Below are 14,687 nucleotides of genomic sequence, written 5' to 3' on the forward strand. Positions count from 1 at the left end.
TATTTTGTTCAAAAAAATTATTTAAAAAAAATTGCATTTTTAATTATTTTAATTTTCTACATGTCAATTTTTTCTAAATTTTTTTTGCCATTATTTATTTGTTAAAAAAATTATTAAGTACCTGCTAAATTAATTTTCATGCAGAAATTTTAAAAAATAAAAAATGCAATTTTTCTTTTAATTATTTTTTGTAACAAATTTATTTGTTAAAAAAAAAAATTATAAAGTGACTGCTAAATTTAATGCCATAAATTAAAATAATAATAATAAAACTTTTAAATGGATGATGAAAAATTGAAGTAATATATAGACGTTAAGTGTCGAACGGCTGTAATAAGTCACCAGGCAGATAAAGTACTTAACGGATTATACGATTCAGCAATATTTTAATAATTGATGCAAACAATTTATAACTAAAATTATACGCTTATATATTTTTATTTTTATTAATTATTGTTTTTCGACTTTTTATTATTGAATTGTAATTCATATCGCTTATTGTTTATCGCACTTGCACAGTCAATGGGTATTTTCGTACTCATGCATGAAATAGGATTAATGTCACGTTATTATGGGCAAGTTGTGAAAGAGAAAAGAACAGAAAATAAAATAATAAAAATAGTAATTTAAAAAAGCCGGTAAATGAATTAACGCAGTATAGTAGAGTAGAATAGGTATAATTGAATTGGAGCAGAAAAATTGTTGACGTCAACTTGCAAAGAGAAACGTATCCATGAACTCTGAATAATTCTCAAGCCAACTCAGTTGAGCTATCAATACCTGTTCTTGGCTTCTGCTAAATAAACCAACCCGCCATGCGATGCAGGAGACGGAGAATGTGGATAAAGCTGATGAATAATAAGGAAACTCTTGAAAAAAAGGACAAAAAAAATTCTAAAGACAAAACTTAATTTAGCAGAGTGTATTTTAAAAGAACCGATGTTTCGCCGTAGGGATTCAATGCCTAGTATTATTCACATTTCCGTCGCACGTTCGATTCAAACGTATTAAAGCAGCATCCTATCCCCCAGAAGTGAGATTTATATCTATATACGCTATCGTTGGCTCCCGCCTATGTTCATCGAGCCGATAATGACTGGCTAATGAATCTAACTCAATCATTAACTCATTATGGTTGCATTACTTAGCTTTGCTCGTTGATCAAGTCAAAGGGTAGAGAATATTGATAAAATTTTAATTAAATCCCCTTTTTTTGGCTGAGCAATTTCTTGACGTCGATATTTTAATTACATAATAGCTTACTCCTTACCATCACTATATTAAGCGATGTAATTAAATTTGTTATCGGAGTATCTAATAATTGTTGATTGCCCGATTTTCTCACTCCTCATATATAATCACTTTGCAAGATGCGCGCACACTCAGCAATCATTATGATACATCGTAACGTTTTTGCATCTCTGGTAAGCTGCGTCACCGACTCTATAAATCAATTTCCGAGATTGAGTTATTATAACTTTTCGATCTCAACCTATCTAAAATACATTACTTATAAATATATATCTACAATGTATAAATTTGGAGTTCGTATTAATCAATTTAATAATAATAACAATATTTAATTAGGAACCTTGCAGTCACTATGTGACTGCCGTAACTTGTGAACTATAAATAAATACACATTTCGCTTTATTAAATAATGACTTTTGTTAAATTGCACTGTACTTTTTTAACTATTGACAATTTTAAAAATATAAGCTCATCCCGATGTTACACTCATCAAGAGCTTTCATTTGAGTACCCACATGCATTTTTGATATATTTTTCATATATACATATATATAAATATATGAAAAAATTGATGTGGGTACTTAAATAAAAGGTCTTGATGAGTGTAATGTCAAGATGAGCTTATATCTTTAAAAATGTCAATATTTCAACAGATACAAAGTCGTTTCTTAATTATGTTAAATTGCATTGTACTTTCTTAACTATTGACATTTTTAAAGATATAAGCTCATCCTGATGTTACACTCATCAATAGCTTTCATTTGAGTACCCACATGCATTTTTGATATATTTTTCATATATACATATATATATATATATAAATATATGAAAAAATTGATGTGGGTACTCAAATAAATGCTCTTGATGAATGTAACATCGGGATGAGCTTATATCTTTAAAAATGTCAATAGTTCAAGAGATACAAGGTAATTTCTTAATTATGTATCTAGAGATAGAGCTTTTTCGAATGCAGCCTAAATACTTATCATCATAAATTGACTATTGGTGAGAATGATATGAAATTATGAAAAGGTACAACTCTAGGTCAAGACTTTTCCAACGATACCAAATTTAACAATGAAAACCCATTTTATCATATAAATACACTGGCCACAAAATTTTACTTATTCTCTTAATAATATAGATTACAGTGCGAGATAAATTAGTCTCTGTGATTGATTAAAAATTATTTATTTGACATTGTTTCGGATATAAATAATAGAATAGTTATATTATTGGAATTTCTGGCTATATATATATATATATATAGGTTTTATTTATTATTATCTATTAATATCACGAATTTTCCTGAACCGGTATTGATGGAGACACATGAGGCTGTTCAATTGTCGATTCATCACCAGCACTTTGATCAATATTCTCAGTAGTAACTGGGAATATTTTTTCACCGGGAATATTATCGACTTTAACGTCAGTTGGATTTTGTTCACATACTGTAGATTTAACGTCTGGACTGGAGACTCTTTTGAGAGCTAAATATTCTTCAACTGATCCTGTCGGTTTACTATTATCCGGCTCAATAGGTTTTTCAACGGCGTTAGATTTTATAACAGACTCTTTGCTAACAGAGTTCCCGTTATTATTACTATTATTATTAAGTTTAGACAGCTTTTGTCTCTCGCGCAAACGTTTTCTTATTTCCGATTGAATTTTCGATTCCTTTATAACGCTTTGTACATTATCTGTCTGATAATAACGAGTTGCCCAGGTTTCACTCGAATCGAGTGATGAACTTTCAGTCGAGTTGCTTTCGACAGTAAATTTTACCTCAACTTTACTCGGATTGTTTTTGACAGACGATGAAACTATTTTATCATTTTCTATTTCATCCATATCATCTGAGTAATTATCCAGATCTATTATTTCATCTTCGTCGTGCAAGATTATTGAGTTACCACTTTCTTCCAATACTTTTGATGGTTCATTAATTTTTTTCGACTTTTCTTTATATAACTCACTTGACTTATTATCACTTGGCACTTTAGTTATTGCCGAGTCTTGAGATTTGTCCTTCGATTCGCTATTAGTACTACCCGAAGATTTATTATTAACATCATTATCTTGATTAATTTTATTAATATTTAAAGAGTCTGACAATTTATCCTGATTTTCTTCTTTATTATTTTTATCTGTTAAATAACATTCAGTACTCGTCTCTATTTTTTCACCATTAGATTTACTAATATTGACGTTAGAGTCCTCAGCTTCGCTGTCACTAGACAGTAAATTTATCGTCGGCGTTGGTTTGACAACTAAAACCACATCTTCGTCTTCATTTGAATTCAACGAGAGCGAAACAGCTTCTTCAACTTTGCTCCTTGCACTGCTTTTATCCGCTTCCTTGCTTGAATTATTTCCCAAACCGACGGCCAATGATATATTGGCTTGATCTAGTAAACTATTAACATTTGCAGATATTTTAGAAGTTGATTCATTAGGAATGATATCTTCCTCCTTCCTTATTAAAGCCCTAATAGCCCGCGCCCGCATCTCCAATTCCAGTAAATCAAGAAGACTCTCACCTTGTTGTGGCTGACTTTTCGACTCCTTTTCATTTTTAACTTTAACTAAAGCTACTGTTTGCTTACGAGCGGACTTATTTTTATTTTGAGAATTTGTCTTAGCTTGTTTGTCGGAAGCTGTGGGCTCTTTTTTTATTTTTTTCATTTTTACCTTACGGCTTTTAGACGCCGAGACCTTGTCCTTTTCATCTGGCAGCTCACTGTCAGTTATCCAAGCCTCAGTGTCGGAAATTATTTCTAACGAAGGTCCTGAATCATCTGACTCACTTGTATTGGAAGAATCTAACATCTGCTTGCCGTTTAAAATTGACAGGACTCTAGACTTTGACATTCCGCATAATTCGTTCGCACACAATTCTTCTAGTTCACTTAAATCTATTTTCTGCAATCAATTAATTTATTTTAATTAATATTAACTTTAAATAATTAATTTTAATTATCATAATAAATAATACTAAAGTTAACCGACATTGTTAATTTTTTTTTATTAATTATTAAATTAGAACTAAATAATATTTTTTAAAAATTGCACTTATAGTTTTTTAAAAATTAATTTTTTTTTTAATAATTTTTTCAACAAAAAAAATTCTAAAAATTTTTAAATGTCGGCTAACCTAATGTTCATCATAATAAATATATTTTTACATGAAATTAAAATTAGCAGTCATTTGATCATTTTTAATTTTATTTAACAAACAAATTTACTCTGAAAAATTATTTTTAAAAATTGCCTTTTTAATTTTTTAAAATTTCTACATGTCAATTTTTTTTTTGGAGTAATTTATTTCTTGAAAAATTCTAAAAATTATCAAATATCTTCTACTTTAATTTTCATTATTTTTACCTTCAATGTTTGCGGTAACATCATTTTTATTTTTTCAGTCTTTACTGACATAAATAATTGCCGTGACATTTCTCTCCGATTGTATAAATAATCTTTGATCGGCTTCAGCGGTTTATCATCAGTCTCGTCCTCGGAAAAAGAGGACGTGCTGCAAGAACTACTTGATGAGTCCTAAAATAATTTATTTTGTAATTAATAACACGATATTAATTAATTAAATTAAAAAAGGTGAATAATTACCGCATTTTTTGGAGTAAACTTTTCTAACCTCACTCGTTTATCGTTCATTGATAAAAAATTAATTACAAACTACCAAAGTATAATGATTTATGAGAGTTCTTATAATGAGTATCACAAAAAATATCATACAGATATAAACATTGCTATATAATATTTATATATAGTTTTTTAATGATAATCCCATGAGAATAAACACACAACACATTTTAGCTTTCTGTTCAAACAACCTCCGCCAGAGAGCAGTCGCTACAAAAAAGCGCGTATTAGTACGAATTACAAAAAAGCATGAAAAATTATGCATCATTTAATACTAAATGCTAAAAAAACAATAAAAAGATTATTTATAATACTTATTAAAACTAGTGGTTTAAATAAGTAAAAAAAAAAAACATTTTTTTTTTATTTTTCTTTCTGTATTTTACATAATTTATAAATTTTAAAGTAAAAAGGAAAAATATTGAAGTCTAATTGTCGCAATGACAATGAATTAGTTGATAAATATAATTGTTAGGCTTATCGAAAAAAATATATTGCATGTAGATAGCAATAAATGGCTAATAACATATACAAGTTATCAAATAATTGTTTATTACCTATAATTATATTACCAGCAATTGTGAATAACCATCGCAATTTTCTTCATTAGTTACTTATTTATTCGTCAGTGACGAGAGAGTTTTTGTCTAAGAAAATTATAATAGAAAATGACTTTTCACAAATCATTTTTAATATTTTTTTTGATAATCACAGCAATAAGTATCATCAATGCAGGCCGTAAGTACATTTTCATATTTTTGGGTTTAAGAAGGATGTTGGTTGATTTAATTTTCCATGAATTTAGCGCTGAATGTTTGCCTCAAGTTAAAAGTAAAAAAAATATAATTATTACTTGAAAATTATTTATAAAGTAAGATTTTGTTATTTTAGCTATAAAACGTGATGTTGGATATGAAGAACAAGGAGAAAGAGGAGGAGCTGGATCAAGAGAAGGACAAGGGTCTGAAGAAGGATTAGATAAAGAATTGGGAGAAAAATTATACGGGGAAGAAGAAGAAGATTCGGATGAAGATGAGGAACAACAAGAACAAGAGGAACAAGAACGACAACAACAAGAACGACTAGAACAAGAGGAACAAGGACGACAAGAACAAGAACGACTAGAACAAGAGGAACAAGAACGACAACAACAAGAAGAACAAGAACGACAACAACGAGAAGAACAAGAGGAACAAGAACGACAAGAACAAGAAGAACAAGAAGAACAAGAACGACAAGAACAAGAGGACCAAGAACGGCAAGAACAAGAGGAACAAGAACGACAAGAACAAGAAGAACAAGAACGACAAGAACAAGAAGAACAAGAACGACTAGAACAAGAGGAACAAGAACGACCAGAACAAGAGGAACAAGAACGACAACAACAAGAAGAACAAGAGGAACAAGAACGACAAGAACAAGAGGAACAAGAACGACTAGAACAAGAAGAACAAGAACAAGAGGAACAAGAACGACAACAACAAGAAGAACAAGAGGAACAAGAACCACAAGAACAGGAGGAACAAGAACAAGAGGAACAAGAACGGCAAGAACAAGAACGACTAGAACAAGAGGAACAAGAACGACTAGAACAAGAAGAACAAGAACAAGAGGAACAAGAACGACAACAACAAGAAGAACAAGAGGGACAGGAGGAACAAGAACAAGAGGAACAAGAACAAGAAGAACAAGAACGACTAGAACAAGAGGAACAAGAACGACAAGAAAAAGAGGAACAAGAACAAGATGAACAAGAGGAACAAGAACGACAAGAACAAGAAGAGCAAGAGGAACAAGAACGACAAGAACAGGAGGAACAAGAACAAGAAGAACAAGAACGACAACAACAAGAAGAGCAAGAGGAACAAGAACGACCAGAACAAGAGGAACAAGAACGACTAGAACAAGAAGAACAAGAACAAGAGGAACAAGAACGACCAGAACAAGAGGAACAAGAACGACTAGAACAAGAAGAACAAGAACAAGAGGAACAAGAACGACAACAACAAGAAGAACAAGAGGAACAAGAACCACAAGAACAGGAAGAACAAGAACAAGAGGAACAAGAACGGCAAGAAGGAGAAGAACAAGAACGACTAGAACAAGAGGAACAAGAAGGACTAGAACAAGAAGAACAAGAACAAGAAGAAATAGAGGAACAGGAGGAACAAGAACAAGAGGAACAAGAACGGCAAGAACAAGAGGAACAAGAACAAGAAGAACAAGAACGACTAGAACAAGAGGAACAAGAACAAGATGAACAAGAGGAACAAGAACGACAAGAACAAGAAGAGCAAGAGGAACAAGAACGACAAGAACAGGAGGAACAAGAACAAGAAGAACAAGAACGACAACAACAAGAAGAGCAAGAGGAACAAGAACGACAAGAACAGGAGGAACAAGAACAGGAGGAACAAGAACGACAAGAACAAGAGGAACAAGAACGACTAGAACAAGAAGAACAAGAACAAGAGGAACAAGAACGACAACAACAAGAAGAACAAGAGGAACAAGAACCACAAGAACAGGAAGAACAAGAACAAGAGGAACAAGAAAGGACTAGAACAAGAAGAACAAGAACAAGAAGAAATAGAGGAACAGGAGGAACAAGAACAAGAGGAACAAGAACGGCAAGAACAAGAGGAACAAGAACAAGAAGAACAAGAGGAACAAGAACAAGAAGAACAAGAACGACTAGAACAAGAGGAACAAGAACGACAAGAAAAAGAGGAACAAGAACAAGATGAACAAGAAGGACTAGAACAAGAAGAACAAGAAGAAGTAGAGGAACAAGAGGAACAAGAACAAGAAGAACAAGAACAACAACAACAAGATGAACAAGAAGGACAAGAACAAGAAGAACAAGAACAAGAAGAAATAGAGGAACAGGAGGAACAAGAACAAGAGGAACAAGAACGGCAAGAACAAGAGGAACAAGAACAAGAAGAACAAGAACGACTAGAACAAGAGGAACAAGAACAAGATGAACAAGAGGAACAAGAACGACAAGAACAAGAAGAGCAAGAGGAACAAGAACAAGAAGAGCAAGAGGAACAAGAACGACAAGAACAGGAGGAACAAGAACAAGAAGAACAAGAACGACAACAACAAGAAGAGCAAGAGGAACAAGAACGACAAGAACAGGAGGAACAAGAACAAGAAGAACAAGAACGACAACAACAAGAAGAGCAAGAGGAACAAGAACGACAAGAACAGGAGGAACAAGAACAGGAGGAACAAGAACGACAAGAACAAGAGGAACAAGAACGACAAGAACAAGAGGAACAAGAACGACAAGAACAAGAGGAACAAGAACGACAAGAACAAGAGGAACAAGAACGAAAAGAACAAGAGGAACAAGAACGACAACAACAAGAAGAACAAGAGGAACAAGAAGAACAAGAGGAACAAGAAGAACAAGAGGAACAAGAACGACAACAAGAGGAACAAGAACGACAACAACAAGAAGAACAAGAGGAACAAGAACGACAAGAACAGGAGGAACAAGAACAAGAGGAACAAGAACGGCAAGAACAAGAGGAACAAGAACAAGAACGGCAAGAACAAGAGGAACAAGAACAAGAACGGCAAGAACAAGAGGAACAAGAACGACAAGAACAAGAGGAACAGGAGGAACAAGAACGACAAGAAAAAGAGGAACAAGAGGAACAAGAACGACAAGAGCAAGAGGAACAAGAACAAGAAGAACAAGAAGAACAAGAACGACAAGAACAAGAAGAACAAGAACGACAAGAACAAGAAGAACAAGAACGACAACAACAAGAGGAACAAGAACGACAACAACAAGAGGAACAAGAACGACAAGAACAAGAAGAACAAGAACGACTAGAACAAGAGGAACAAGAACGGCAAGAACAAGAGGAACAAGAAAGACAAGAACAAGAGGAACAAGAACAAGAAGAACAAGAACGACAACAACAAGAAGAGCAAGAGGAACAAGAACGACAAGAACAGGAGGAACAAGAACAAGAGGAACAAGAACGACAAGAACAAGAAGAACAAGAACGACACGAACAAGAAGAACAAGAACGACTAGAACAGGAGGAACAAGAACGACAAGAACAAGAGGAACAAGAACGACTAGACCAAGAGGAACAAGAAGAACAAGAACGACAACAACAAGAAGAACAAGAGGAACAAGAACGACAAGAACAGGAGGAACAAGAACGACAAGAACACGAGGAACAAGAACGAAAAGAACAAGAAGAACAAGAACGACTAGAACAAGAGGAACAAGAACGACAACAACAAGAGGAACAAGAACGACAACAACAAGAGGAACAAGAACGACAACAACAAGAGGAACAAGAACGACAACAACAAGAGGAACAAGAACAAGAACAAGAACGACAAGAACAACAACCAGAACAACAGCAAGAGGAACAAGAACAACAAGAACAAGATCAAGAACAACAACAACAACAACAACAACAACAACAACAACAAGACCAACAACAACGAGAGTATCAAGAAGGTGTAGAAGGAGAAGACAATATGATGGAGAACGTACAGGGAGAGGAATTAGAAGAAGGAATGAAATCATTTATTCCATCATTTATAAGATCAATCTTTGGGAGATTGCTATTTTTTCTTTAATTAACCAGATGTTTGGATTTCAATTCCACTCAAAATTATTTCTTCATTCATCTAGTATCGCTGGGATCCTTTATTTCGTATTTATCAGCATTGTAATTTTATGATTAACTGTTGTTAAATTTTTTTTATTTGATGTTTAAAAAAATTATTCAATGATTTAGAAAATTTTCATGTTTTTATTAAACATTTTGCTGTATGAATTTTTGCAAATTTTTACAAATAAATATTTAATGTTGACTTATTTATATAAGTAAAACTCTTTGCGATACCTGAAATTTTCTTGATAAACATAATTGCTAGAATTATCGATAAAATTAATTATTGTAATACAAGGAAACGTTTATTTTGTTGATTAAAATATTTAATAACTTTGCAAAAATTTAATTAAGTTAAAAGCATGTAATTTCTTAATTTTCTTCTGATATAAATAAAATTTAAAAAAAAAAAAAGCAAAACATCATTGAAATTCATCTTACCGTTATATTAAATTGCATAAAAAATATTATTATTAATTATGAGTAAGTATATTTATCAAAAAAACAATTTTAAATAATTTTAATGGCCTTATGAATAATGATTGACATTTATATCATGCTTACAATAAAACAAAAATAAGAATAACAATAATCATAAAGACAATGGTATGATGACAATAACATGTTCAAGATTCATCGGTGGTGGCAGCACCTGCAGCTACAAATTGCGGGCTGTTAAAATTGCCACACATCCAATACAATAACTATACATATAATAGCTACTTAAGAATTTTTTTTTTATCCAACTATATTTGTTTGTAATTTATTTATAAGAGTACTTAGGTAAATACTTAATAACAAAGTACCGATATGTCTTCTTGAGTGAGTGGTAATACGATTGCTACTTATTTAATTTTTTATACTTTTCGTACGATGACGTGCCATGTTGTCTAATTCGCTGTTATCAAGTAATTACAGTGTCCTTGTAAGAAAGTATTTAACAACAGTGAATTTTAATAAAATTCATCGGAAAATTATCAAGTGCAATGATAATATTTTGATTTATTTAACAGTTGAGTATATTTTTGTATCACTAACATAACCTAAATTTTTAAATATAATGTCACTATATAATTTTTTTTTTTTTTTTTTTTATAATAGAGTAATGATAGTAATTGATTTTATATTTTTTTATGACAGTCATAACAGACGTTATGAGGAGTTATCGTGAGTTGATCTACAAATATTACGAAATATTTAAAATGAACGTGTAGGAATTTTTCGCAATATGGAAAATCGTGGCTACCGGAATCAAGTAAATAATCAACAATCATTTTGGAAAAAAAATGCGCGAGCTGTTCCAGGAAGGTATGTATTTTAAAATTAAATGAAATTTAATAATACTAAAGTTAGCCGACGTTTTTAATTTTTTGATTTTTTTTTAATAATTAAATTAGAACAAAAAAATATTTTTTAAAAATTGCACTTACAGTTTTTAAATTTTTTTACAAATGAAAATTTTTTTTTATTTTTTTGTAATCATTTTTTTAATTTTTAAATGTCGGCTAACTTAATTTTCATTGAAATTAATTTAGAAGATATTTAATAATTTTTTTAACAAATAAATTATAGCAAAAAAAAATTGACATGTAGAAATTTTAAAAAATGAAAAATGCAATTTAAAAAATAATTTTTTAGAGTAAATTTTTTTGTTAAATAAAATTAAAAAATTGTCAAGTGACTGCTAACTTTAGTGTCATTAAAACTAAATAAAAAAATTAATTACTCAGAACTTTAATAAATTTTTTAATTAAAAATTTCAGGCCGAGTTTGAAGCAAGACAACCGCCAACTAAAAATGTCCAGCGCGAGTAACTTGCCAGGTGGCAATGGAGGAGCGATTGGTGCTGGCAGCAGTGCAGCTTCGTTCCGAGACTTCCAGGAGAGTGTCGACGACGCCTGGGACTCTGGAGATGACGAGTTTTGCATGGTTTCCGACGTAAAAATATCCAAACGCGTGAGTCAGTTCGCTGCGATGAGCGTGATTAACAGTCACCGCAGCGGCGAGGGTCGTAGTGACAACAATTTAGCGATTCAAGACTACCAAGTGAGGAAAACTCAGGAAATAATACCAGAAGAAAAAAGAATGGAGGCGTTGCAGCGACTTGCTGTCCAACCGCTCCATCTTCGTAATGACCGCACCAACACGACTGTCGTGTGCCCAAGCAGTCGCAGTAGATGCAACAATTTACAAACAGGAACAGACACTCAGGTTAAAGAAAAAATGGTATGCTCGCCTTATCGAGGTAACTCACATTACCCAGGTAGACCTCAAGCTTTCAGACCGTCCTCGACGCCTTCTAGATATTTTGTACCATTTAAGGAGCAAGACGGTGAAAGTAAAGTGGATAAATTTCAAAGTCTCTTGGACGCTTCGCTTCTTAATTTAGACGAGTTACGGCAATTGTCCTGGTCTGGAGTACCAGCCAAGTTACGGTCTATTATTTGGAGACTTTTATCGGTAAATTTATTAACTTTTAAATCTTTATGTTAATTTAATTATTGAATCTATATTATTAAGAGAATAAGAAAAATTTTGTGTTCAGGATAGTCATATCTCTAGATACATAATTAAGAAATGACCTTGTATCTTGATAACTATTGACGTTTTTAAAGATATAAGCTCATCCCGATGTTACACTCATCGAAAGCTTTCATTTGAGTACCCATATCAATTTTTCATATATTTTGTATATTTATATATATTATATATATGTATATATGAAAAATATATCAAAAATACATGTGGGTACTCAAATGAAAGCTCTTGATGAGTGTAACATCAGGATGAGCTTATATCCTTAAAAACATCAATAATTAAGAAAGTAAAGTGCAATTTAACAAAAGTCATTATTTAATAAAGCAAAATTTTATTTATTTATAGTCCACAAGGGACATAGTGACTGCAAGGTTGCTAGTGTAAATTATTTAATTTTCAGGAATATTTGCCGGCTAATTTGGAGAGACGTCAACAAGTACTGGAGCGTAAACGCTTGGATTACTTGAGCCTCGTGAAGCAGTACTATGACGTTGAAAGAGATGAAGCTTTTCAAGATACATATCGACAAATTCATATTGATATCCCCCGAATGTCTCCTCTGATTTCGTTGTTCCAACAGAAGACCGTGCAACTGATATTCGAGAGGATACTATACATATGGGCGATACGACACCCCGCGTCTGGTTATGTCCAGGTATACTTTACTTCAATGTCGATTACTAAAGCTTACTTACAAGTTTTTTTTCATGCTGTTAAATTTATTTAAAAATGACTCAAGGGCATGAATGACCTGGTAACACCATTCTTCCTGGTTTTTCTGCAAGAAGCCCTGCCGGTTTCCGCTTGGCAAGACCTTGAGAATTACGATGTAGCCTCGCTGGACCAAAAACAAAGAGATATTATTGAAGCTGACAGCTTTTGGTGCCTATCCAAGTTTCTAGATGGTATTCAAGATAATTATATCTTTGCTCAATTAGGTATTCAACACAAAGTTAACCAACTAAAAGAACTCATACAGAGAATCGATGGTAACTTTTTTTTTTTTTATTGTATTTTTATTATTTATTAAAGTTTTTTTTTTGGTAAATATTTACAAGTTGAGTCAATAATTTTCATTTTCATTTTTTTAACGAAATTTCTATTTGATTTTATTGATATATTTTTTTTTTTGAAAAATATATAAAAAAAAAATTAACAATTTAAAATGATAAAATAGAACAATCAAAAAAAAATAAAATGAAAATTTTATCCAAAAACATAAGAGCCAAAATTTTTTCTAGCTTTTGAAGGCACAAAATCTATCGAAATCTTTAATTTTTTCTTTCACGACATTTTTTATCATAAATGTGCCGTAAGAACAAACAGAATAAAAAAAAAAATTTGAAAATGTTCCAAAATGAGGTTGACCCCACTTGTAAATAATTACCTTTTTTTTTATTAAAAAATTCTATTGATAATTATTGGTATATATATTTTATACAGCGCCGCTTCATCAACATTTACACCAACACGGCGTTGATTATCTCCAATTTTCGTTTAGATGGATGAATAATTTATTAACCAGAGAAATACCTCTTCATTGTACAATACGACTTTGGGACACATATCTCGCCGAGTCAGATCGCTTTGCATCCTTTCAATTGTACGTTTGTGCGGCTTTTCTTCTCAGATGGAGGCGTCATCTTCTCGCGCAACCCGATTTTCAAGTGAGCAGTTATTATAATTTATAAAACACCAAAAAGAACACAGAAAAAAACAAACTTCTTGGCTCAAGAAAATTTTAAGGAAGACGAAAGTTATTTTGAAGCAAAAAAAAATTTTATGGGCTCAAGAAACTTTGACTTCATTCAAAAAATTTTCAATCTTCCTTAATATTTTCTTGAGCCAAGAAAATTTACATTCCAATCAAGAATATTTTTTTTCAATGAATGATTGTCAATAAACAAATAATAAATAATTAATTTTTGTAGGGCTTAATGTTGATGTTACAAAATTTACCGACCCAAAACTGGACCGATTCCGAGATAGGCGTTCTCGTAGCAGAAGCTTATAAATTAAAGTTCACTTTTGCCGACGCACCGAACCATCTTCAGGCCCACGATGCCAGGTGACCAACTCTCAATACGTACTCAGTTGATCTGAGCGATAAAGCAGTCGTATTGGCCAAGTAAATATCGAAAATAAAATATCATCACCGTAAATATCATATATTTGTGTTTCTTCCGATTCGGATAGTCAACTAGCCAATCGTTATTAATTTCGTGCCGTCATAATAATTTTTTTAAAGAGAGCAGAGTTTTTATTAATTATTATTATTATCATTATTACTATATCATCTATCGCCGTTTTTTATATTATGCGTAAAATTGGATAATGAATTTGATATATCAGTCCAAATGTGTTATATTTTTATGTATAATCTATGTAATTATAAAATATTTTATAATTACCGTGATTATATACTATATATGTAAATCAATAAATGATATTGTCGTTATTGTATTATTAATATACAAACAACACTTAGAATAGATTTTATATATACATTGAATAATATCTATAGATGTTAAAAACCTCATTTTAATATTATTATTATTATTCAAACATACAAATTGAAAATTA

General features: G+C 31.6%; 3 protein-coding genes across 3 annotated transcripts; 2 read left to right on the top strand and 1 right to left on the bottom strand.

The window, feature by feature from the left end:
* Positions 1-2,426: 2,426 nt before the first annotated feature.
* On the bottom strand, positions 2,427-5,139 carry LOC123259228 (MATH and LRR domain-containing protein PFE0570w-like). The gene is made up of 3 exons (XM_044719570.1): positions 4,879-5,139; positions 4,639-4,809; positions 2,427-4,176 (listed from the first exon to the last, which is right to left on the bottom strand). The coding sequence occupies exons 1-3, from the start codon at positions 4,924-4,926 to the stop codon at positions 2,548-2,550; spliced, it is 1,848 nt and encodes a 615-aa protein (XP_044575505.1). The 5' UTR covers positions 4,927-5,139; the 3' UTR covers positions 2,427-2,547.
* Positions 5,140-5,468: 329 nt separating this feature from the next.
* LOC123258546 (trichohyalin-like) lies at positions 5,469-9,535 on the top strand. The gene is made up of 3 exons (XM_044718626.1): positions 5,469-5,652; positions 5,806-7,503; positions 7,544-9,535. Exons 1-3 carry the CDS (start codon positions 5,583-5,585, stop codon positions 9,529-9,531), a joined length of 3,756 nt encoding a protein of 1,251 aa, XP_044574561.1. The 5' UTR covers positions 5,469-5,582; the 3' UTR covers positions 9,532-9,535.
* Positions 9,536-10,232: 697 nt separating this feature from the next.
* On the top strand, positions 10,233-14,585 carry LOC123258492 (TBC1 domain family member 22B). Its single transcript, XM_044718532.1, has 7 exons — positions 10,233-10,578; positions 10,707-10,874; positions 11,330-12,026; positions 12,505-12,759; positions 12,844-13,093; positions 13,548-13,771; positions 14,036-14,585. Exons 2-7 carry the CDS (start codon positions 10,795-10,797, stop codon positions 14,174-14,176), a joined length of 1,647 nt encoding a protein of 548 aa, XP_044574467.1. The 5' UTR covers positions 10,233-10,578; positions 10,707-10,794; the 3' UTR covers positions 14,177-14,585.
* The last annotated feature ends 102 nt before the right edge of the window (positions 14,586-14,687 follow it).

The sequence above is a fragment of the Cotesia glomerata genome, linkage group LG2 (assembly GCF_020080835.1).
Source record: "Cotesia glomerata isolate CgM1 linkage group LG2, MPM_Cglom_v2.3, whole genome shotgun sequence".
NCBI classification, from domain to species: domain Eukaryota; kingdom Metazoa; phylum Arthropoda; class Insecta; order Hymenoptera; family Braconidae; genus Cotesia; species Cotesia glomerata.